Here is a 27,639-nt window from a genome sequence, read left to right as displayed (position 1 = left end):
ACTCGCATATGCTTTCTCATGCTAATTAAATAACAATAATGATAATACATATATTACACATACATACCACATAATAATAAATTAATTTGTTTAAATGAATTATTCGGGATCGCAATCGTTTCGATCCGCGGATATCGATACATAACAGATTCATGTGCATCCTCATTTCAAATGCTCGGATCGTGACAAGTTCAATGCACATTTGACCCATTGGCTTATTCTTTACGAAACTTAGAAAAACGATTAACAAACGAAAATTTTATCTAAGAAATAGTTTCATATCAAAATATGAATTCTCTCCAAGATGTATAGAAATGTATTTTATAAAATTTCTGTCTTTAGATCTTGCGATCGAATTCCGATCTTCATGATTTTGAAAAAGTGGAATATTAGATGAATGGAAAAAAAAAAAACTAATGCATTTTGCAATAGTGTATTCATTTAAATACACATTAAAGTCGTATAGAGTAATTAACTAAATTAGAAATAACTGCAAAAGTTCATTGGGAAATCAAACCAATGAGTTAATCTCTGTGCTTCATCGCAGACTTCACGATCCTCGATCGTTCGATCATTGCAGCAAACATAATATTCGCGCACATCCATTTAAATATTACGTATCCCCATAGACATACACGCACCATATATAATCCTTCCTTGCGTAAGCTCGACGGGCACGTCACTATTTTAATAATAATAATAATAATAATAATAATAATAATACAAAAAAAAAACTAAGCTCGAGCTTTCGGGCGCGGATCGAATGCTAGAGCGTAAATTCAAGTCCGGATAGATTTCAAGCGAGACGCCGTTTCTCAACATGTTGCTATTTTTTTTTGTTTTCGCTCATTGGATATCCGGATCGAAAATCTGATAACGGTTTCGAAAGAGGGTGAGAGATGCGTGTTGATAAGAAAATTTGATCCCGAAACTACTTTGACATTTGCCATTGATCACGTTCGCGATGAGAACGGGAAAAGCAGGAGGGGTCCAATATGTTTGGATGCTGGAAAAAGATTCGAGATGAATTTTCCCTCGCTAGCAACACGACGGCGCAACAGTGTCAGTGTAACGGTAATCCGTATGTAACGGGATCGTTCGCGTACACATTCGCGAACGCACACACATCTCTTTGCGCGAATTCATCCACACTAGGTCAGATGTATAATCGACGAAGTATCATCTCGACATTTAGGTATATATTTTACGGGCCGTTTACGCGAGGGATTTCAGACGTATAATTTATTCGCATGTCCGAGTTACGAGGGTATGTAAATAATTATGCGTCGCGCGTGCTCTTTGGCATCATTATTTAACTCGACAGTAGATTAATAAAATGGAAATTATACGTCATAAATGTTGTATAAAGTTCTTAAATTATGCATTTCATTGCCGGTATATTAATTGTCACCAGCGCGGATCGACACCTGTTCGATTTTCCTGGGGAAAATCCGTGGCTCTTTTTCGCTCTGAATTTTATCGATGCATAAATTATCGTCAACAACAATGGTAATTAATGGAAGCTCAAATCGATCGAGCATTATGAAAAGTTCGGGTCACTTCGAAAGAACTCAAATCGTTGTCGCATTTACGAAACAAATTGAATTAAACATTTAACGAGGCTCGGCGTAACGAAAATCACGTTCCATTTATCGATACAAACTTAATAATGTGCAATTACACAACAGCGTTTGATAATTTATATTTATTCATATAACAACCGAGAGAAGCAATGACTTTATTGATTCAACGATAAATATGCGCATAGAAAACGAAAACCTTAATTCAATTTGCGTGATTTATTCGACAAGTTAATCAAGTGAGCTAATTTCTCTGTGTATTCACATATATAACTTAACTTCAAATTAATCTCCTATTATTCGTTAATAAGTCGCGTTAATCTTGAAATGTACAAAATCAGAGATATCGAGATTTTGATCCTATAAACAAGAAGAATATAATTTCTCGCTGTCTGAGATTACAATCGGAAACACTCGCGATCTTGATAAATCGTTCGCAACTTGCACGCAACTTTTTTTCTAAGCGCATTTGTTGCGTCACGCGCTCGCGATATTATAATAGAAGTATAACTTTTACTTCCCTCTTGCATTTCGGGTTTATACCAAGCACACTGAGTCATTCAGCCAGCCAGGTATCGAAGCTCTTTTCGACTCTTTGACAGACTATCTTTAGGCGCTCTTCAACGTCCTCTGGCTCTCTCAATATTCTCAAGCCCTTAAACGCCCTAAGACTCCTCAGCCGCCACCTTCTCCTTTTCCCGTTTTCTCTCTCTTTCTTTCATGCCACCCTTCTTCCTTAACGTCACCGGAGGTCTCGACCTTCTTTCGTCGTCTTAAAGCGAGTTAGATAGTCATCGTACTTTAAGCTAGGATCTGGCGTTAGCTGCCTTCGCGGGTACTAATTGACTAGCATCGTTAATTACTCTCGTTTGATCTCTCGCTTGCGCTCGATTCGCGTCCTCTTGACTTTCCTCTCCAAAGTCTACCTTTTCACTTTACCATATTCAGGCTGTGCCATACACGCTAGCACATCGAAAATTATTTCTTCTTCAAAGTATGCGATAGCATTGGTATATTAACAGTAATGATAATAAAAATAATAATAATATATTACTGTGCTTCGTACTAAATCTTATTATATTATTTGGTATATCGTGTATTAGAGTGTGTTACACACACATACATTACGCAGTGCAATGTAAATAATAATATACTAGTTTGATCCCCGTCGAAACAAGGAAGAACCAACCCACCGGGCAGAATTACGGCCTTCTCTCCCTTTTAAACGTTAAATGCGCTACCCTAAATTGCATATGTGGGAAAATAATTTTCGGTCGTCGATCCATTGACGATTTTTGCGCTTTTCATCCCGTGGCACTTGCGTGGGTTTTCCTAAAGCCGGTAGAGAAAACCCCCCAAAAAATATCGGAAAGAACTGTTTTCGTACACACGGAATCCTTCGATAACAGCTGGCTCTCTTCTTACGAAAAATAAATATAGAATTTCGCGGAATATATATACGTTTGCGCGCCATCGCTAGGAATACAATAGTGTAATTGCTAATTAATTATTATACAAGAACACACACGCGAAGCCAAACGCGTTTTCCCTACTACCATTTCGCGAGAAACGTAGTCAAGAAAAACGGGGCATTTACGTTTAATTACGGAATTCATGTCGCACGAATCGGGTTAACGGCGGACTCTGAGGAAATAAAAGGCGCATCTCGCGCTAAGTCGTATTACAAAATAGGCAGTGCGTCGGGTTATCTCGACAATCGAACAATCTATTCAACTAAATAATAGAGAAAGACACGTATCGCAACTATCCAAACTGCTGTTCAAACTTTGGCTCGTACTCGCAACTTTGTTCAGTATCGCGTTTAGCTTCCGATTTTGAACTTTATCAATCACCGCGTTTTTTTTTGTTGTTTTTTCGCGCTAGATGAGCTGTTGGACGAAATTAATCTTTCCATATATTATAGAATAAATCAAAATTTCCGTAAACTATAATTATTTTAATATGTCAATTGTAACTTCATAAATAAATTAATCTGTCCTCTTACGAAAATATTATATAAAATACATTTTTTAACTGATTTATATGATTCTATCCAAAACAACTTAAATATAATAGTACGATCCTGAAAAAAAAATTTGCGCGCGTAACCGATCCGCATTTAATTAACGTAGCGCGAAAGTTGTGAGTCAAATAAAAGTATCCTTCTCGATAGAAATCAAACAAGGGTTGTTCACGGCTAAACCTCTTTGCGCGGTGAAAATACGACCGATCTAGACGACCTATCGGATAGCGCAGTGGAGATTAAACATAGCGGCTGGAGATACGAGCTCTCGACGATACAATTATCATTTAGATCGCACGTCACGCGGGCGGCAATCATTCGATCCGATTCCGAAAATACAATAATAAATTAAAAGTAAGGAACATATGTCACATGTGACTATGTATGTACACTAAGCGTGCTCTCTCGAGAATGTGCGCCGCGCGCGCGTGCGCGGCTCCTCTCTTCCATTTAAATACAATATGTATATATTTGTATGTGTATATATATAATATACACTTACCAGACAATGACGCGAAACGACTAGACTGTGACTCAAACTAACTCTTTTTTCTTATTTTTCTTTTGATGCTCTTCCTTTTTACTCTGTCTCGCGCCTCCTCTATCTCCATCTCGCTTGCATAAAACGCTTCGACATACACACACGCTCACACACATACACGCACGCAAAATACATACACAGTATCTATGCTATATACAGATATGTACAATGGTATACAATTAATGCGCATTAATGATCGCGCGTGCAAACAGATGCGCCGTCGGGGATAGGGATAATTTTGCGAGGATGTTAACGAGCGGCCACTATCGAAAGCGCAGCTTGCGATTGAAATCGAACTGACAGATCGGCCAGTTGTTGTTTTGTCGTAGGCTTGATCGCCGTTACATTACGCGTTATTACATCCCATCAGGTGGAAAGCTCGCGAGCTCTCTCGAAAATCACGACCACACAAATAGCAATGCGCGCCAAAACGTTCAAAACACACAAGTGCTGTTCCATTTATAGATATATAATTGATAGTTCTCGATGTTTATCCGGAAATATTATTTTTTTGTAATATTAAATAGTATATTTTTCTTTACAACGATTATACCAGTTTCGACGGCGATGCGTGTCGGGATGGTTTTGATTTTCGCGAGTACGGAAATGGAAGATGATTATTTTAAATTTTTTGCTTCGGTTTTGTCGTGTCCTTCAAAAATTTATAACGATAAAAAATGCAACGGCTGTTTAAATAAATTTTATGATTTGATGAATTTGCACGGCTGATTATTTTTATCCCATGTTAGAAAAAATCTCCCATTACACACAAGCTCTTTATCGTCAAGTTTCACACATTCTGCACTCTTGCGTTCCATCCACATCCTCGAATTGTCTCACGGGTCGAATGTTTCCGGAAAGTCTCGAGAGAGGTCTTGTCGATGGTTACCAATTCTCTTGACTGTCCCGCGGTTTTTGTTTCATCGTCTTCTCCGTCATGGTCCTCTCGTGAACTTTTCGCCGTGATCATTTGTACAATTGTTTCATCGATCACGAAGGATCCATTAGGTCCCAGGATCTTTCTGCTTCCCTTTCTGGTTTCTTCTGCTGCTTTACTTCGCTGTTGTCGAATCTCTCTCTTTCTCTTTCTTCATCCCTTCATTCCTGTCGTCACTGAGCAAGAAACTTCTTTAGCAACACGACAATAAACAGCGAGCGTTGCCTATACAGTCGAGAGTATGATTCTTTGGTTTTTCCAAGGATGACAGCGACCGACATTACACGAAAATAAACAAACGACGAAGAAAATTCCTCTCTTCGACGTATTCTTGTCCCCGTTTCAATAGAAGTATTTTCTCGTAGAAGGATTTTTTTTTTCGGCCGGTCTCGTTGTCATTCAACTTGATACTTTGGTTTTTTTTGTCAGATATATGGATAAGCGGCGGAATCGGACAACTAGATACGCGATCACGCGACTTTGTCTTCTCAGAAACCGACGAAGAAGTATATTATATTTATATGTTTCTCGTGTGCTGTTCTATCGTTCTCTAGAACGACACGCGAAGACATTTTTATCGTAACAAACAGCCCGGGATGTTCATTTCGCAAGAATGACGTTCCCCTGTCCTGTTGATGACAGAAGAACACGAAACTAGATGTTGTTTCTTTCTAACTACGCACTTTCAAAATCATCCGCATTTCGCAATAATAAAGTAGCTTGATATTGCGCTTAAGAAGCTTCCGCGGAATTATGGATCAGATGCGGATCGCTCCTTCCACGAAAACAAAACGGAAGACGAAACGTGACAAGAACGCAAAACATTTGTTCGATGTTCGTCTTCTCTCGCGTCTCTTTCGTCATTCTGACAGAAGTACATAGCTTTTACCGGTCACCTATCGTTTCCACTATCAAATCGTACAGTCTTCTCATCTTTTAGAATTTTCTATTAATACTAAATTATATTTCCTCGCTCATTTTTCGCATTTTTCTCGACGGGCGCTCTGTCGCTCTTTTCGAGTATCGTGCGCGAACAGGCCGGTTCGGAAGAAAATATATACTACGACGAAATTACGATCCTTTTTGCGCGAAGGGCGATCGAAGTCACGTTTTCTCTGATGAGGAGAATAACTGATGATGATTTCATCGCACATCTCTTGTTTTTACATGCCTCTTGCTTTCGGTGCTTCGGAAAACATCTCGCTCTAATACATTATGAAAGATCCGCGATATACACACACCAATGACAATCTTGTTCGACATCGCTCAACAAGGTCTCTCCTGTCTTTTCCTCCGTCTCTTCTTCTTTTTTTTCCATGAGCGATCAGCTTCGCGTTACGTGTGCCTCGGCTGGCCGTACGCGAAGCTGACCTCGCGTCATGGATAGTCCGGATGCATCAGATTATACATGACCGCGAAGATCGTGCAAGCGGCGTAAACGCCTAGGGCGACCCACCAAAGTAACTGCTCGTGTAACCGTTGCTCAAAGTTCTTCAATACTAGAAGGCCGATCGTCAGACCAGCCAGAGCGCCTGTCAAATGAGCGACGTATGACACTGGCGGACCCATTTGCTCCGCAGCGTATCTGTCGTAGATCGCGAAGCCTACGTCAGCGCTAGCTGTAATCAGGGAAATAAGGATTTCGATTAAAATTTACCATTGATTGTTTAAAAATATACACGATTTTACTTCCTCGTATATTTAAATTTATTTGTCGATAAATGTTTAAATTAATCATCGTAATGTCATTTATAGTTAATCGTCATTTTAAAAGAGATATTTTTTAGTTATTTTATATCTTATATATAATAACGATTATAATATAATATATATAATTATATTATATAATATTATTATAATTTACAATAATAGAAACCACAATTAGCAAGCGCCGAAAAATTATTAGATTAATTAAAAATGTAATAGAATATAAAAAATAATACTCTTAGCATGCTCTTTCTCTCTCTCTCTCTCTCTCTTAAGAATTCTTTTTTAGGAGTTTTTGTTCTGTAAAGTACCGGTGAAAATGATGCATAGCAAGGCGATAAGGAAAGCATAAGAGGAGCAAAAAGAGGAACAAGAAGAGAAATAAGAAAGTGGAAGAGTGCGAAAAAGTAAGGACGCCACGAGGAGCCGAGCCGACGGCGAGCTTTGCTGAAAAGCTCTCAAAGTGTCGTCGAGAGAAGAGGAGGTTTCCTGCAGCTTCCTCAGCAGCTTTTTCCTACGTCTGCGACTACTGTAGATGACTGTGTAAGTTCGTTATGTTCCCGTAAGAAATTTGCTTCTTCGTTAGTCAATATAGAAAGGAGCTTTACGCAAGCGGATCAGCTTTAGCTTCGAAAGCTAGTAAAGCGTTTTAACATTTTTTACAAAAATTTCTTATCTTTTTAATAAATACAAAGTATTACATGGAAAGATTACGATTGACCTAAATGGTCTAATTTTCATCAAATTTCTACTTTAGTATATACACATGTATAAAGTTATACTTATCAAATTTTTTCCTGTGTATATATTGTATCTTAAATAAAAAATTAGTTGATGAATTAATCATTGATTTTTTTCTTTATATGAAATTTTTGTTAAATATTAAAATAACTTGAATGGAAATTAAAATAACCGGTTAAAGAATAAGATTTAATTATCCGTTTACAGAAACTTATTTCATTTTCGTTACGCAATTCTGCAATTAAGTTTTCGTTAACAAGATAACTTGAAAAACTTATCGAAGTATATATAACTCTAAGAAATTCTGATATACGTACTATTTTTTCTTCTGTTTTCAAACGCGATACCTTTGCGTTATTTAAACGCTTTCGCGCTGCTTAACTTCACTTGTATAGCGAGGCTAAGTTATACAATTCTTGAAGCAACAAAGGCTGAATTCTTTCCGAGTTTTTCTGTCTATTCCTTCTTTTAACGTTATTTGCTTAATTCTGATCAGTGCATGTCCCCATGAGTGTGCTATATAATTTTAATATCGTATCTTTTTCATCATAACCAACGTTCTTCGATTTTGATGAAATTATCAGAGAAAAGTTTAACTAGACATATTGAATTCCATGAATATTACTTGAAGCACTTTCAATAATTTGTAAAAAGCTCACTTCATTGTTAAAATGCTCTACTTCATTGTTAAAATTTATTATCAATTATCAATATATACAGCAGTTATTTAAGCTTCGTTTAATAATTATACATTAACTCGGTCTCAAATTTACATATAATTTAATTACATATAAAAATCTTCTCGTTTCGTGAAAATTCGTTTAATATTTTTTTACATTGTCCCATCTCTTCTTCGTCGTAACAAACTTCGAGTCGCTATTATACCATAATCTTAAAGTATCGCATCTCTTTTTTAATTTCAATCAAATTTACTTGGGCGCAATAAATCTTGATGACTCGATAAACAGAAGCGATGATTGTCCTCGTTTGAAAATTTGACGGAACTAGCATCTGTTCTCTTCTCATGGCAAACAATCCCAACATTGGTGAAAATTCTTCACGGCAATCATGACGCGTGCAAAGCATCTATCTTTTAATTAAAATTTCAGAGTAGCGGCAATTTTCGTCACTTTCTGCTTTTTACCGCGAGAAAAAAAACGAGGAAATTAAAATTTCAAGAGAAACGTGGAAAGAAAGTGCCAGGAAAAAAAAATAGAATGATTGAATGACAACCAACGAAAATACAAAGAGCCGCGAAGAAATATTAAAGTGTAGTATGCTACTGTGTTCAGTAAAACAAATACTTAAATTAATAAATTTAATAATTCTGAATAATTTTATCGAATTCAATAAATATAGAAGCATCTAAAAAAACAAAACATCTCAATAATTTTAAAAGCAGGCATGTAATTCCGTATTAAAAAACTAGAATTCCATTTTAAAAAAGTTTATGATCTCGAAAACTCTGATACGACGAAAAAGTAATCTTTCCATTATTATATTTCTCTTTTCAAATTGAATCAATTTAATTTTTCACTTTCTTGCGTATATTGTAAGCGCAACAAAGATAATTAGCTGTTTTATTTTAAGTGCTTTATTTTATATAATTAATCTCGCGTTGCCGAACTCGTTGGAAAAAAAAAAAAAAAAAAAAAAAGCCGGTATTTGAAAGTATTTCTAGAATATGAAAATTTGAATCAACTTGCTTCTCAAAGTTCTAATTGTAATTGACGATAGCGTAGTTTTTCTTTGCGTCTTAAAGCGTTAGGGAGGAGATGAGAGATCCTTTGCCATATCGCAGATTCCTACGAGAGCGTCATTCGCATTCGCGCCTGCATGGATGACCCGTTATGAGAGAGCACGTTTATCGATCAAGCTTTACTCTGCTCGTCAAGCTCTCTCATCCGATTACGATGTAATCCAACTCGAAACGCGTAGATTGAAGCTGACCTGAGCTGTTACCATCCGCGGACAGAAAGTACACGTGAATATATATTTGAAACGGCGCGTAGAAATATAGAGAAGGGAGAGAAAAAAAGGGAGAGTGAGAGAAAGCGCGATGGCAAATATCCAAATTCGCGCTAACGGTAATCAACCCTTTAAACAAGGTTATTGAAGACTCGAGAGGCTCCGTCAGGGTGAATTTGAGGCGACTCTAGGGCCACTACAACCAGATAATGCGCACGTATAGTAGCAGTCAAATTACATGGCTATACGGACCCTCGATACTAGAGTCCTACGTCTTTGCCAATATCACGCTACTATTATTACATCGCCATAGGCGCCGAATTCTGAGAGATTGTATTCTAATCTGAGACTCGAAGGTATATACTTGGTTTAAATTCTTAAGAACGTGTTTATACGTAACTCCTCTGAAGAAGCCAATGGAAAGACGAAAGATATTGTTCAAAAAATATTCTTTATATATTTAACTAACATTTTTACTAAATTTTCCGTCATAAAAATTAATCCCATTTTATATCGTGAGTTTATCATATCTCCTAGATATCTTATTTACTATAATATTCAGAGCTACTGTTTGTTATCATCATTCGTGATACTTATTTAATCTTAACACGTTAATGTATTATATTTAATCCTCAGTAAAGAACAAAGCGCGATTAATATGTACGAGCATCGGCGCCAATGCTCAATCATGACCGTTCTCGAAAGCAGATCGATCGGATATCGAGCGGGCAGGTCGAAGATAGATAGCTTTGGCCGCGATAACCGGGCCGATGATCGAGGAAGTAGGGTCCACTTACCGATGACGAAAATGCCAATGAGCCGAACTATCCCGAACTCCATATTGTTATAGTTGAGGAGAACATTGGCTAGATGCGCTGCCAAAAGGGCATAAACGCCCCCGCTCGCCCCGACAAGATACACGTCCGTATCGAACACCGATGTGCCCAGCGAACCTGAAAACAAAACAAATATATTTCTTTTAATAATTTATTAATTGTTTTTTCAAACTTATCAATTATTCCTTCCTATTATATTTCTTCCAACAAAGGCAATATAATAAAGATTAATATTAAAACCTGACAATTAATGTATCGTTAATCTAATTTCTAATCGCGAAACAAGTATTTCGCAAAAATTAAAGTTTTACTTTCGTAATCAAATCGCTTTCCATTATAATACGCGCAATAAATATATCTCAGTTTCGAATTTAGAAATTTGTGAAAGGAATATATTTTTACTTTATCATATCACTATTTTATGTAGTGCTTAATTCATGAATATGGAATTACGTAATCAACAAAATTTTTCGAGAAGAGAAAACTGACCGTTCTCTCTCACGGAACTGCGAGCTCCCCGTTTCGACAGTTTTCGTCATTGTCTGCCGAACTGGGAAATTCTCGTTCCCGGACAACCGCGAAATGCGGACAAAATTTTCCGCTCTCATCGCCCTCGGCGAATAAAATAAGAATAATATTCGCTCAACAACCCGAAAGTTCGCACGACTCCACGCTTCAGTTTAACGGCGCCAAAAACCCCCCCTCTCTCTCTCTCTCTCTCCCTCTTGAATTCGCTCTTTCTCTCCAATTCATTTCGGAAACATCTGTTGCTCCGCGCGTAATGTGCTCGTAGGAAAACGAGTGCACGCCAAATAATTAGAATAATAAATAATTTTTATTCTTTTAATTAATATAATTATACTTTTTCGCAAATAAATGCAAACCGAGCAAATGTATTGTACACATACAAATCTTTTTTTTCTCACGATTGCCAAATAGACATTAAAACTCTCTTATTTAACGACCTTTAAATCCTTTAAACTTATGCACTCTATTCTGTCCTTATATTTATAGCACTTATGTCTATAGACGGGTGTCGTCTGTCACACTCTCGCCATTTCGTCGATTCATGAATGTCAGCGGTATAAAGCGCTTCCGGGCGTTAGCTAGCTCCGGTTATTAGAAACAGGATTAGGGATCCGTTTCCGAGTACTTGTCCCGTAATTTGACAAACTGCCCACGGCAGTCGGCATACGAATACGCAGGAGCACGTATGGTTGCATCGCGCTAAAAAGTGTCCCAATAACGAGAAATAATCGATATGCGACATCGATGGTCGAAATGCGATGTAACATTCAAAATTAGAAACATAATCCGGTCAATATTATTATAATAGATAAAAGATATATTTCTCGCACATATATACAATCGCACTCATTCGTTATAAATACAAAATGTAAAAAAAATATATATAATTACAAAAAAAAAAAAAAAAAATCTCGTATGAGCTCGTGTAACAAAATGATTTTTATATATATAAGTATCGCAGCTAGGTATCTGAAAGTAACGTTGCATTCCAATTACACGCCAAATGTCGTCCAACCGACGATAGGAGGCAATTGGGCGCACGATAGTATCGCAATAATAGCAGCGCGCGTTCGACAAACTCCACAATTCGCAATGTTTCACTCGCGCAACTGGTAACCGTGCAACGAGCGTATACCGTGTCGCGCGCAACCCCGAGAGCAATGGTAATGTATCAGACACACGATCGCGCTAGTTAAACATTAATATCGCGCTGGACAGGCGGACGGTGCTTCGCGAATCGATGCGACGGCGCTCGCCCGCCCGTCCCGTCCGCCTATACATATATCGTAGGAAATGAGCGAGGACATTAGTCGCTTCCTATGTGGAAATGTGGAAGCGACCGGCACGACGGGTTGGTTGGTGATTCGGCGCGTCTGGCGGAGAGCGGCGAACGCCACCTGACACCTGGGAACCTGCTGACCGATCGCCCTTCGCAAACCTAACCGCCCAACCACCACCACCACTACCACCACTACCTTTGATCCGTCCTAAATTACAAGTACGCGTCCGACCGATACGCGTCTACCCTGACGAGGTTGCCCCGATTTGTTAAGGCTGTCGCTCGTAATTCGCCGACTGCTGATATACGGGATATCGGAATTGTTTTCCTCGTTTCTTTTTAGCTCTGTACGCGGATTCGATCAGTATTTTAAAAAATCGAGACGTCGACAATTTCTGAATTTTAAGGAGCTTCAAGGATGTAATTTTAATTAAGCTGTAGCGCGGTGCGAGATAATGCTTACTCTAGATTTCGCTCTTCAAGAGCTTGTATCGTTCGAGAAAAAATTTGGGATGACACATCGAATTGCATTACTGGTGGATGCAGGTCTCTACGTCTGTGATATCCTCGTTTCTTGCAAAACCGACGATTCAATTGAATTCGTCGCTACGCACTGGTCATTAACGCGCGACCTACATCGGGATTGCAGCAGCAACAGCAGCAGCAGCAGTCGTGGGAAAACCACAAGAAATGCTCGTGTTTCGTAAACTACCTACACGAAGTTTCCGCAGAGCGCAAATCGCGTCTAAGCCGGTGCGCACCGGAGCGACGTGGAAACGCAGCATTAAGGATGCAAATATCAATTCGTGCGAGTTCGCGAGCGCTCCGAATTACCTGCAATGAATTATTAGCGTCCGTTTAATAAATGATCGAGTCACATCCAATCGGAACAAGAGAGCAATTATTCGAGACGCGTGGAATTAAGTAGCTTACGGCACAAATACCGAGATTGTCGTGCACATCGGATGACATTAATATTAAACAACATCTCAAAGATACAACTGCATCTACCGCACAAGCCCGATATAAATCCGATTCGAAGCTTCGATGATTTTTTTTTGTGATACTCTTCAGAAATTCCATATAGAATTGTGATTATAAAAATATCACATACAATGATAAATTATTAATGTTCTAACATCAATCAACACCAACGATATGATAAATAGACGTAGAGATTTGTAAAAATGCAAAAATTATATCGACTAATAATAAAGAAAGCAAAATGAAGAATATAAAATTTATTGTCATGGTCAATATTTGTAACGTAACGTAATGCAATAATATCGCGTGGCTATAATAATACTATAATGCGATAAAATAGAGAATATAAAGGATCTCAGCTGTCATCGTCAGTCTGTTTGTCGTCGTGCCATAGTTAATTGGAAGTTGAAGCACGCCGAGAGACCACTTTACCCCCGTGCACGACGAACCATGCTTCTCTGTATAGTAATTGACTCGAGTTAACGGATACTGGCTCAAGAGAGCCGCTGATTCCCCTCATCCACTCTCCTTGGTCCAACTTAGACGATGCTGCAAGCATTTACGGTTTACCGTCGTTTATCTAACTGAGACTATAAGAGATAAGTCATATAGCGACACAATATCTCATTGCGCGCGTTGCCGAATTTACAAATCGATGCTTTGTCGATTTGCTTATTTTAGAAATTTATTATTGGAAAAATTGTCATCTGTTATCGAGCTCCCGATTGAAATATTCAACTAATATTAATTAAAATTATCTTCTTAGTAAAACGTTTTTTTATAAACGTTAAGATTCACGTACATTCTGATAAATTTTATGTTATTCTCAATTTTTCTACCTTATTTTTATCCATATATAATTCTATTCATCTTTAATTTTAAACTGTTACCGATATGTGCAAATAGATAGTAATTCACAAATTATTACATTATTTAAAGACGATTTAATTGCACTAGTTTCGCAATCTGTTGCATCTTTGGTATTCGCCATATTAAATTGCACGTCTTTTGTATCCAAAGGAATGTTTGCAAAATTAATTAGGTTGTCTTAATCATCAAAACGTCAGTGCAAACAAAAGTGAAGGGTAAAGGATTCAAAAGAGAGTTTTGTACTCTTTCTAGCAATAAAGAGAGAAATATGTGCATACATTGTATGCGGATAAGAGAGAGAGAGAGAGAGAGAGAGAGAGAGAGAGAGAGAGAGAGAGAGAAGTAACAGCAAAGCGACGTCTCAAGAAAATTAGCAACCTGGCGCAAAAACGAGCGCGACGAGTAAAAGGAAATGGAAAAAAGAAGAGAAAAAAGAAAAGCGAGATGAAGACGAGTCGCGAAGCATAATAGAGCCCTCGTGGACTTTTCTTGGGTTATGAAATTCATCCGAACCTTCGTTAGTGCCTTCGACTTTATCTTAAGGAAGAAAGCATGAAAGGAAGGGAAGTGAGTGGACGTGGTCTGCCAACGAAATGCACCGGCGCGAATTAATGTTTTCGCGACCTATTCCTATGATTACCATACAACATACGGCTCCATCCGCGTATCCGCTACTTTCGCAATTCCATTGCAATCAATCTGTCCAACAATGGTATCGCTAACTTCGCCTAGATACAAACATGCCGAAGAAATGTAAATAATATACGAGGAATTTTACTTTACATTGTATTGTAAATATATGCCAATTTCTTTACAACTACTTAAGATAACTTTTTAGCGTTTAATGCGTGATAATACATCGCGCGTATTTTACAATGTACAAAAATCATCGATTAATGACTCGTTGGCATCAATAATGGAGTCTGTTGAAACCAAACGGCACGATGTGCAACAGGTGCAACGGAACTACCGCGAAGGAAACGTCCAATAGGAAAAAAAAAAGGAAGAAAAATCGAAGATGCGCACATACTCGTGTCGTTTTCCAATTCTAAGAATATTTTGCATATACGTATTAAAAACAGATGTGAAAGACAATGAATTTGATGATAAATAATTGATTGAATTAAAAAGCTTGATATTTCAAACCTTCTAATTATCTCATAAAAACGCTTTAATGATCTTTAATAAACTTTTTTAGCAATTATTTAATGTAAAAACTGTAGAAACTGTTACATTTTATATTAATATGTAATACAGGAAACACTTTTACTCTCTAATTACTTATAAATTTTACTTGAATTTTTCTTTTTGTCTTTTCCAAGTTTTATAATTTAGAATAACTTAGAAAAAGATCTCGAAATTACATGCATGTAAATGTATATTCAATTACCAATTATACAACAAAATCTGGTAAATATTGATAATACACGCGCATATAAGAAAGCATACGATATTTTAATGCGAGCCATCGCATTTTTACTATTCGAACGCGAAGATGAGGACGAAACGGAAACGAAACAGAAAAGAAATCGCGAGAACGCGCACAGGGGCTCGACGCGAAATAATAAAATGCTCTGTATCGCTCGAAAGTAGGAGGTGGAGAAATAGAGCGCGTATTTTAGAGGCGGGCGTGCTAGGCACATCGATGCATTCGTAAAGAACCCCTTCCCCCTTTCTCCACTCGCAGAAAAACGGATGGAAGTACCGAGCGAAATAGCTAGGAAACAACGAGCATCCGACGTTCTCTCTCGCGGCACGAAGAAAAGTGCTCGATACGCTCTCGTGGCGTTAAAAAATTATTAGTTAACCACTTAAGCGAAACACCGACACGAGCCATGGATACGGGCATGTATTGTATCGATGCATTTCTGCACGTTCCTCTTTTATATATAGGTATTATACATTTTCTCTCTTTTTCCAAAAAAAACAAAAAAAATATGTGCTTATTTCATCACATCCATAAGCAGATACAATTTAAATTCTTATGATTTTGCATGTGAGTTATTAATCAGCGATAAACTAAATAATTGCTGGATTTAAAATATTTTTCGCGCACGAAAGTAAAATGATATATCCGATGCATTATTTTTTGTTACCTCGTAATATTGTCATTAGCATTACCAGTTTCGGAGAGGCAAATAAAAAGCAACCACGAATCGCGTGAAATAAACGAAATTCGCGCGGCACTCTATTGCCGCGTGGACACAATTATCTTCATCACATCTATCGGATTTGTGACCAAAATCATACGTTCGTTACTCATAGAGAAGCTCGACAGAATCTCTCTTTTGGGATCGCCGCTGCTTGTCACCATTTACAAACGAAACAATAGCGCGTTTTGTCATCGCAATAAACCGCGATATGAAACGTAGCAGCGATGTCAATCAGGCACCAATTAGATATCCACCAATTTAATCCGCTATTGTTGACAAAGAGAAAGAACATTCGCGAACAACCCCCGAGAACAAAGGCGATTATTGTGCGAGTGGTTGCGACCGACGGTGGAGAAGGAGGAGGAGGAGGATGGTGGAAAATCGAGCGTACAGTTAGGCAAGTGCAGGTATGTCGTTGCATTCGTAAAGAGGCGTGAGCGAGAGGCTGCGGGAGTAGAATCCGGCGGAGAACGGAGATAGAAAACGGAGAATGAGGCCTCCCTCTTCCTTCCTTTTCTCTCCTATTCTTGTGTATACGTCGACCGCCATTACGTGCCCGCCGGTTCCGCCGATACAACGTGAAATTCTAAGCCACGTCGTTTCCGTGCAAACGAGACACGACGGGCGTCCAAGGGCTGAACGACTATGGGATGGATAGCGATGGATCTAGAATCCGCATCCAATCCCAGTCTTATGGCGTATACTGTCATATATATTGATATAAGCTCGCTCGAGTTAGAGATATCGATTCCCCATCAGTCGCATTAGAACTTGATACATAGTACTAATTATCTACGACATTAATTAGCATATAATCCGTCTTATTATATACTAATAGTCTCGTGATCAATTCACGTTTCTCGTACGCTTCTCTATTTTCTCTTTTTCCACGTATAAATTCTCTAAGAATTTATTTCTCTTGTATTGTACAATTTTGCAAAATATCTTGTATTTTCTGTAATTATCATATTACACGTGTACGTGTGAAGTTTTTACCCTCAGAATTGAATAAAATTAATTTATCTATCTCCCCATTCGTCTCTCCGCAAATATTGTTAACTCGCGAAAGGATCTCGATGCGCCTCGATGCAGAGACGCCGCTGCCGATGCAGTTACCAACGACATGAGACCATGTAGTGATGCATCGTGAATACTATGTCCACCCGGAATGGCAATGTTTATTCCCTATATACGTCTACTTGTAATACACACGAGCGTCGTCGCGACGCGTAGCGCACACGAGTATCGTCGTTTCTACGTAATCCGATGCATAAAATATAATGTGTGAGGTACGTTCTGCCCCGGGGAAAAAAGACGAAACGCTGTCGGAATTTTATGATTATGGTCGCGATATTTATGGCAACGGGACGGGCACATATGCGCAACGATACGACATATGAGAAGGATCGACGTTGGCGAGAAATTTTTTTTCTCCTCTCTTTATAATGATTCGCTCTCTCGCCGATAGTGCGTTTTTCATCCTCGATCTAACGAGACAATCGAGGATATTTCGCGTGATTATTAAACATTTCTGTTGTATCTTTCGACGACGGGATAAATGTAATGTGTTGTTCATTTAATAACATGGCCACGTATATAATCCGTATCGATAATGAAACACGTCTAGAAAAAAATTAGTCTGGATATATTTATTATATATACACTGAAGAAAAAATATATATGTATATATAATGATGATAGTAAAAGTTAAATGTAGATATATAATCAAAATTAATTACATGCAAATAATTGCCGACTTTATATCTAGAAATATAAATAAAATTTGAATTTCAAGTCTATCTCAAGATTAATTGCAGAATAGTAAAGAAAATTATTCTTCGCAAGAAATATGTATTATTTTTTCAAATATTTTCTAGAATGTAACATAGAGCTATGTATACAAATCTCGCGTTCAATAATGGATCAGATTAAGTTTAATATTTATTATAGGCCCGATGGGGAAATATGCGTAACATAAATGTAATAACATTTTATAATATTAAATGCAAATCGTATTACATCATATCGCAATCCTTTAGAGCGTTATTGGTCTTGGCATAAACCTTCCTCAACGGAAAAATAAATTTCAAAATGTGGCATTTATAACATTTATTTTATGTCGAGAAGAATTTTATTCTCATTAAATTATAATTGTAATTATAATAATTTCCTTCTCTAACAAGTAGTAACAAATATTGCTCACAAAGAATCACTTATTCGAAAAGTGATTAACGCGAAGTTGCATCCATTACGCATTTATTGGTTCTCAAAAATTTTAAAAAAATTCGAATTTGTGAGTATTCAATCTCGCGATGTTTCAAAAATATTGAAATTTCCATTGCGTCTGCTATTCGCGTCTACCGATCTTTTTCCAACCCGGCTTTCTCTCTCTCTCTCTCTCTCTCTCTCTCTCTCTCTCTCTCTCTCTCTCTCTCTCGCATGCAGGCATGCTTTTTGCGAAACTTTCGGCATCCTGAACGCGATCATCGATACGCAAAATTCCCGATCGAAAGCGTGGAGCGTGCGCAATATCAACATTTTGTACATCTCGCAGCATTTCGTCCCGTTGTTTTAATATCCCTTTGACCCAACGATAGGCCGTGTCCGCCAGGATTTTTGCATTGAAAATATTAAAACGGGGGGCGCGGGGAAGAAGAGAAATAAATAGAAAATGCGCTCGCTCGCAAACATACAGACATATTTGCATATGGCCAGTAAAAGGAGCGAAATCGTAAATCAATGGTTGCGCAAAGCGCATTCGAATTCTTCCTGATTGAAATGTGATAAAATGTAGCAAACGACTTTTACTGTCTTCACTTTGTATATTTTATTTATTTTCTTATTTCCGATGAAACTGACTATTGCATTTTTTTTGTCAGTTAATACGATGCAATTAAATTTTGTGGAAAGCCACGTGTATCGTTCCCGAATTTTTGACAAAGAAATGAATTGTACTCGGATCGTGTCGGTAAAAATCGGCCGATAGATCAAATTGTTTTCATTTGAAGGCAGTTTATATATATATATATCAAAATTCTTTAATATATCTTTAGAAAGAATATATACAATATAATGCAATGTAAAGATTAAATTAATCATAAACAATGTATAAAAATCAAAATAGAAATAAAATTATTACTGATAACGATGACACACATAACGTCGTTTTTCCGTAGATTTGACGTTCGTGTAGCATTTTGTCATCCAATTTAAAGTTTTTCTCGATTGTCCTCAAGATGCTTCCGTTGTTTCCGAAATGATGGAAAGAAATAAGTGGAAAGAGATTCTAACGAGCTGAGACAACGCGATCTCGTGCTAAAAGTAAAGTTAAAGACGCGCGAGAAAAAAAAAAGAAGAAAACGAAGTATCGATTTTCAGAGTCGGTTTTCCGAGTACTATCATCATCGCCGTCGTCGTCGTCGTCGTCGTCGTCGGTTATCTTCAGGTCGAGTTAATGCACCGGCGACTGGCCACACGCAGTCGTGCATACGAACTACGAAGCGCGTCGTACGACATGCAAATACTATCGTATAATTGCTGGTGTCACGCAATCGACTCGACAGCGCCGCCGCGACGACGACGACTACGACGGTAATGAGGCTAATAGTTTTTTTTTATTTTTTATTTTTTTTATTTATTTATAGAACAGAATTGTAATTATGATAAATAAATCTATTTGACGATTATGTATAATCTTACATAATGATATCAATTTAAGAAGTAGAAAAATAAAAAAAACATTTTTTACATTCAAGTAAGGTACAAAATTTTAATTTATGATTTGGGCCATCTTTTTCTTTCAGGAAATTAAATTCCTATAAGGTAAAAAATACACGTATATTTCAATTCATCTTTTTTAATCAATGTGATATTTAGCTGCGAATTTCGTACGATGGCAAATCACTATCTCGCTCCATTGTCCGAAATTTCCAAGTAGAAATGGTCGAGCAATGGGGAGAGCAGAGAGTACGACCAGTAATAAGGGCGACGATGTCGTAAACGACATTAATCCGCGCGCACCACTCTGAAGAAGCGCATTTATAAGCTACCCGGTTTCACACCGCACTAAGGATAATTTACACTCATATGGTGCAGTAATCGCATAATTTAAAACGCTGATTTACGTTCTTCATTAGTTTGATGATTACGTTTCAACGTTTTTTTCTTCATGTCGCGCAATATTAATTAGTATATGCGATACGTATGTGTGTGTGTGTGTGTGTGTGAGTTTTATACTAATAAAATATATTTACACGTACTCGTCATCTCATAGAAATATGTAAGACATAATGATTGTATAATGTATAATAACATATATGCATATCATATCAACTAAAAAATTTTACGGAGATATTTTATATTTGTACAAATATAATTTAATTTCTAATGTATCTTTCAATATCATCATTTATATAATTCATTTAAATAAAGAATAATAATATTATTGCGGATCAAATCTATTATTGCGGAATGTAATTACATTTTTTTCACATTTTTATGAGAAAGAAATGCTTCACGCTCCTCTATCATTAATCGAGTATGGTCGCCATAATCCGATTAACGTTAAATAAAGAGTCGGCTAGAGAAAAAAAGAGCGGACGATGCAAGGCATGTATAAAGAAGGAGACGCCGAATGCGACCAGAAGAGAAGAGGGGATATAGCTGCCGTTGCACTTGCGTCGTTGCAATCGCATTACATCGTCGCCACCGCGATGCATACGAAGTAATCTCGTCGCGGTGGGCCCAGACAAGCTGTCGCCGTAGCGCATCCTTGCGAGCGACTTTAGACGAACAAAGATGGAGATACGCTCTGCTCGAGAGCAGAAGCGAAGACCGAGATAAAATGGTTAGACAAGGATAGTCGGAAATGCGCAATCGGGAAATTTCGTGAGAATAAAAACGCCGAAAAGAGGCAGAAATGACAGTGTGTCGATAATATTGGAACAAGTTTGATGCTTTTGTCATAAATTATAGGAGCACAAAAGTATGAAAGAACATTCCATTACTCTTGCATAATTTTTTATCATGTATAAACGATTTATTACATTCGTTCCCCCCCCCCTCTCTCTCTCTCTCTCTCTTTCAGCATTTTATTAATTATTTTAATTTCTAACTTTTGTACTTATGATTGATAATATATTTGTCATCATATAAAGTTCTTTTTTCGAATTTCATTCTTAAAACTATCTTTTAAGAACATCTGCATCGTCTTAGACTTTTAATTTACAATTCAAACAATTAATCCTCAAATTAAAATTCAGTTAATGTATAAATGGAAGAACTGCACGGCGTTTATTCTTGCTAATTTACCAAAAGTATCATCGCATCTATTTTGAAATTCCTATATGTACCGCCATTTCTCCTATCTAATTCCTGCATTCTCTTTGTCCCCCCGTTCGGCTAGAGTTGATTATTCATGCGCTCCATTTTGCCACGTTTTACTTTCATGACCGCTAATAACTCGGGATCTGCGTCTAATCGAATTTATGCAAATGACAATTAGATGTATATAGATACGTTTTTGCCCGCACACATGTATCCACGCTATATACATTTCGTATATATATATATATATATATACATATATACATGAAATAGGACAATTTGCCGGAATTACTCGGTCGCCTTTGTTGTCTCGATAAATATGCAAAAATGTTTCGGATAGAAATTGCTTAGCATAGAAAACGATACGGTAAACATATGTAGGAAATAACATTATCGTTTGTAATTCTTGTGCCATATTCTGCTAAAAAAAAAGAGAGAATCGTAATATATATAAAATAATTTTGTCGTTTAACATACGATAAATTGCAAAAAATTCAGTTTGTTACCGACGAATTAATCGAGAGAGATATGAGATTATTTGGGAAATGTGCAAAATTGCGAATGTAAAGCGTTTCATTATCCAGCTGTCAAGGTACTTATATTAACATCAACGAATTTTAATTAAAACGCCTCGTTATAACAGGTAGCATATGTTCGAATAATTAGCACCCTGCATATCTTGGACATTTCGGTTATAATGTTCACATTTCGTGATATATCTTTCGCTCTTGTATTTACATATACACCGGACTAATTTCGATGATCGCACAAGAACGCGTTTCATAGAAAAAATGTAGAAGAGAAGGAGAAATGGGGGAAGAGAGAGGAAGAGAGGGACAACGAATTGTACCGTTGGCTGAGATTGTCATTGCACGTGACAGAAGTTAAACGAATGATAATTGAGATAAGTGGATTGCGATTTAATTATAAATATACACAGCCTTTACATATATTTAATGCGTTATAAAATAACCGCAACGCTAAAAAAATGTTACAATTATTACTGGATCACTGTCGAGTTTTTATTTCTTTTTAAATCGAGAGATGCTATCCAAATTTTTGTTCTTAATGATTATTTCATCAAGCCAAGATTTGTGTTTAGCTTAACTTTTGCAACGGCAAGAGGCGAAGGTTAAACGAGCATTTATGCCCGGAGCATAAATAGTAGATGCACCATAACATAATTCACATTGCAGACGACATTACTCACCGGCAAGAACCCCGGCCATGTAAACCGCGGCGATCCTCAGGCTTCCGTGCACCATTTCCAAGGGAAGTCCCACGACCACCTGAACCCCCAGGTTAAACAGCAGGTGAAGCCACCTGAAAAAAAAAATATAACCACGCGGTAAATTACTAATTGTCTAAGTCGTGTCAATTGTTTTGTTAGAGAACTCTAGAGTGCTCCGGAAATTTTTCAATTTAATTACAATAGCGATTTGCATGCGTCCAATTTCTGAATTATATATCTATGGCGTACTTTATAGAATGTTTGTAAAACATGTAGTAATGACGCAGAGAGCAATAAATGCCACACTGGACTAGTTTAACAACAAGTATAATGCAATATAATCATTATAAAATTATCTACACTTAGCAATTATTATTATCATTAAAATTATTATTAAAATTATAAAGTCATTATCATTTGTTATATTGATATAAAATATTTACGGGTCGATATTGCAATTACTTATAAAATAATTAATTAATAAATACAGAGATAACTAACTCTTTTCGCATAAAACTATCACAAAATTAACTTAAAGTTAATCGTCGCAAAGTTAATATATCGTTGCAACTTCGGTGATCGTCAAAGATTTCGAAAATCGTGTAGACGCGAGAAGAAAAGAGTCGTAAATTTTGAATTATAAAATCGCGGGCGAGATAGTTTTAATTAGGAACATCTCGTTAGTGATATCCTCGCCGCGGTCGATAAGACTAGACGGAAGTTGGCCATGGCGTCGGAAAAGAAGTTGAAAATATTCGATGATTTCAATTCGCGATGAATTCCGTATCGCGCTGGTTCGCGACAATCGATGCGGCCAAAATTACGATAATTATACTTCTCCGTTTCTCTCGTGAACGAGCGGATCGCAGCCAAACAATATTCTTATTCGCTCGAAGCATCGTCTCGGCGAGAGTGCCGAGAAGATTGCCAAAGAACGTCGCGAAGTGAAATAATTGCGAGATACCGAGCACGGTCGGAGGAAAGTTTTATCAGCGACTTCTGGGCCACAGGAGCACGAAAATCCGATACCCAGCCGTTATCGTGAAACTTTGGTCGACTAATTATTACATCTCGCGCCGAGGATTCTCACGTGCGCGCGCGCGCGCGCGCCAGTACCGACGACATCGGACGATAAATCTCGCAAGAAACGACGTAGTTTCTCGCAGTTTCATAAGTAATTCGAATCGCGAATAAAATAGGGAGGAAATAAATGTTTACGCCACAGCGTATCCCGAGTCATCGAGCTGAATTTGGAACCGAAGCCGGAGGGAATTCGGCGATGATGGCTGAAACAAAAGCAATGCAAGATAAAACGCTTGCGAATGATAAGAATCCGCGAAGGATGATGCGATTGGTGGTCGTTTGATAATTCGGACGATTTCAGCCACAATGGTCGGCAAAAGAAAACTTTGTAAGAAAAGAAACTGTAGAGAGCAATTATGAATATTATGTTCGTAAGAAGAAACTTTCTAAGCTCGTCGGAAAACGATCGTTTCCCTTATCTATCGCGTTATACGCTCGAGAGCATGGAAAATCTTGAAGAGCGATTCTCGTTGACACAGTCAAGATTGGCGAGATCCAGATTGTCGATCGAGGCAAAAACTTATTATCCTTTTACTTGTACTACAAACTGAAACATATTATATAATGTATAATAGAACTTTATTATTATAATTTAATTCTAATCTAAAAAGAAATAGATAAAAAATTGTTTAATTTTTGCCATAAAAATTATTTTATTTTTAACTTATATAGACGATTAGATAATTTCTATTTTATCTTTAATTACCGATCTAATTATTATACATATCATACAAATGGAAAATTGACGAAAAGAAAGACAAGTACTTACTAGAAAGTAAGTGGACATTAACGAAGCAGGCTCTTTATTCATTCAGCCAATCCCAAGCGAGATATTTTTTTAAAAGCAGTGTCTGCGCTTGACCAGCGACGCGAATTTCTTGCGCTAATTAAATTCGTCCTCGTGAAACAAGATTCGATTCAAAGATAGGAAAAGACAACTTTTTCACACAGGTCTCTTTGCATCATGGCATGCGGTAAGCCGCAATTAGTCTGCGTATATCGTAACCTCGTAGCCGAGACGTGCGCCTAGGAAGCGACCAATTTACATCAGGTACGAGTTTTATCGTCGTCGCGCGCCCTGTCGCAATGCGGTCAAATGGAAAGAATGCGATGGTTGGAACGCTTGGGCGTCGTCACTCGTCGGTTAGTCTCATCGACAGAAATGGATGCCACGGCCTCGGATTCCCGCGACCGTCGCATTACCAAGGAACGAAGTCCATCGAGACGAGGGAGGGAAGGAGAGAGGTAACCGTGATTAGGTCAGAATTAAATCGATACTCGGAATTCCAACGGGTTTTTTGCCGTCTCGTTGCCGGGCGAATGCAAATGACGATGTCGCCATCCTTCTGGATCGCGGGGGCGAAAAACCGGAGGTCGCCCTCGCGTTCGGACAGACGTGATGTATAGATGCCGATACGTTTTCAGAATGCAATCGTTGGAATAGAACGCGCGTAAGGAGGCGTCGCGTCGGGCGCGATCGTAGGAGGTTCATAAATTTTCCATCTCCTGCTGTCTTGATATCATTCGCCGATAGAAATCCCACTGGACTTTTGCACGATAGTCTTTTTCAATCTTCCATTGGAACTATTTCCATTTCTTATTTGTTTTAAATATTCCGTTTCTAAAAAAGGCGTCAATTCTCGAACTCGAATATATCGAAGCGTTGAAGCCTCTTTTCCGCGATTGGCTGTCTCGCTTATGCGCAGCGACTTGCTTCATTCGTGTTATTTGCAACTGTCAAATCGTGAGAATTTTGACAGTTTGACAATTTGTGAAAGAAAAAGTTAGGAAAGGAAAGTTAAAGAAATTGCAAAATGTCCATAAATAAAAGCGCGCGCGCAGCGCACGTCTGCGTTGTTCTGGTGTAATAAAAATCCTTGGAGTTTTAATATTCAAAACTTTATTGAAATCTTTCTAAGTATCATATATTTTTACTTTATACATACTGATGTGATATACAATATAATATACAAACTTTTAACAATCCATTTTCAATTCAGTCGGCTCAAGATAGACAAAAAGTTTACTATTCATTGATATTTTTATACATTTGTAAACAGATAATTCGATATATATAAAATTGTCAAGGATTTTCAAAAATCATCGGATTAAACAACTCTTTTGTAACACATATGCTTTAACTCATTCAACAAAGATTATTTAACTGAAACAATATGCATTGTTGCGCTTCATAATTACATATTGATAACAAAACAAATAGCATCAGTCGCATAAATTAATACCTTAATAAGATCAATATGCATAGCCGGACGACATGTTCGATAAAATATAATGTAAATATATACAACGCGACGTTTACCGTTGAACAATGGTGGTCCGTGCACATTCGAGCACCTCTCGCGCAATCAGCAAAATCTGCTCCCAAGATATTCGAGTCACGATAAGGTTCTCAGACCAACCGCGCCAATTTCGGTTAATTGGATACCAATTAGACGAATCTCGGGCATTGTGCCGGCGGACGAATTACGACGGATTTCTCGGTTTCCGCGTGAGGATGATTCCTCTACCTAGCTATCTTTTTCCTTCGCCATCTGTTTCGGACCGCGACAGAAGAAGGCAACGTCGTCGTTCGAGGGCTGAATTTCCATTCGACAAATACGAATGACGATAACCGGCTTTCTACAACGAATATCTATTCGTTTTATCCGTCTCGCCGTGTCGTCCGATTATAAGGAAAAGGACCGGCGGGCTTCTTGCGCGTTTCCAATTTCGATGATCGCATACTTACGACGAATCACAATACGATCAATAAATTATTCATAAATTGGCTATTGCGAAAAAATACTAAATAATATTTTGAAAACAGATTTTATCACATCAATATACCTAAAAACAATTATATTCGCATAATCAACAAAAATAAATAATTTAAAACAAAATTAAAACTTAAAACGCCAGAATGACAAAATATTTAATTAAAAAAAAAAAAAAAATAAGATAAAGAAAAAAATTTTTTTGTGACGTTTCGATGCAATGTCCCGATGCTTCTAACAGTCGGTTGCATTTAATTCGATTCTATTCAATTCGGGATAATTCGCGGGGAACCGGGGTCGCGTGAGCGGATCAAAAGTATTATCGAGTACACAGTGGGTGCTGATAACTTTGCGAGAACTAGAGGATAAAGTTCTCAAGCAAGTTGACTCTAATGTTCTACAGGCGCAAGTGGTTTCGTCAGCGCCTCTAACTACTTGCTAGTAGTTAATTAAGCGCCGAAAACTTCTTACTTACGAAAGACGAAAGCATGGACGAGCCTGTCGAGAATGATGTCTCAGCAGTCGGCAATCCTGCACTGCTGTCTGAGAGAAACTCCGATCTGAATTCTAACGACAAATTCATTGACCATTTCAAGAACGTTCTCTCTTCGACTAAAATATCGTGACGCCGTTAATTTTCGAGTTGTGAACTACTTAATATAAAAACATCTTCATAGATGAAATTTCTAGCGCGCGATCAAGGATATTTTATTTATGTTAAACCAATTTGGCTGAATTTTATCCTTTCCATAACTGCGAGTGCAATTATCAAGATATTTGGTAAAAAAAGTAACGTAAAATATATTTCACCGATTAATTTTTACAATTAATATTTCAAATAATTGCACGGCAAATGTTCTAATGAAATTCATTCCCTGCTCTTTTGAGAGGGGTAAAAAGACTAAACGTCATCGCGCGTGCAATTTGTTGACTTTCAACAAGAATTTTCATTTGCGGAGGTTGAAGTTTCGGTTCACGTGGCGCGCATCGCGTGCACGCGGGACGGCGGGACGAGAGGAGCCCGCCTCGATGATATTAAGAGTCGCAAGCCTTCCCGGCGCATTTATGCGACATTAAAA

At 37.6% G+C, this 27,639-nt stretch overlaps 1 protein-coding gene across 1 annotated transcript in view; it reads right to left on the bottom strand.

Moving 5' to 3' along the window:
- Positions 1-422: 422 nt before the first annotated feature.
- Positions 423-27,639, bottom strand: part of Stet (stem cell tumor) — a 357,711-nt gene continuing 330,494 nt past the window's right edge. The window contains exons 8-10 of the mRNA XM_070304381.1: positions 22,683-22,795; positions 10,295-10,450; positions 423-6,700 (exon numbers count right to left, since the gene is read on the bottom strand). Of these exons, the coding sequence (XP_070160482.1) occupies positions 6,459-6,700; positions 10,295-10,450; positions 22,683-22,795 (511 nt within the window). The 3' untranslated portion in view covers positions 423-6,458. The remainder of the gene's footprint in view (positions 6,701-10,294; positions 10,451-22,682; positions 22,796-27,639) is intronic.

This window comes from Polyergus mexicanus, unplaced genomic scaffold (assembly GCF_030449975.1).
Source record: "Polyergus mexicanus isolate NDT 795.1 unplaced genomic scaffold, iyPolMexi1.0 SCAF_11, whole genome shotgun sequence".
NCBI lineage: Eukaryota > Metazoa > Arthropoda > Insecta > Hymenoptera > Formicidae > Polyergus > Polyergus mexicanus.
The sequence above is the reverse complement of the archived record's forward strand: the minus strand, read 5'-3'. Positions and strand labels throughout refer to the sequence as shown.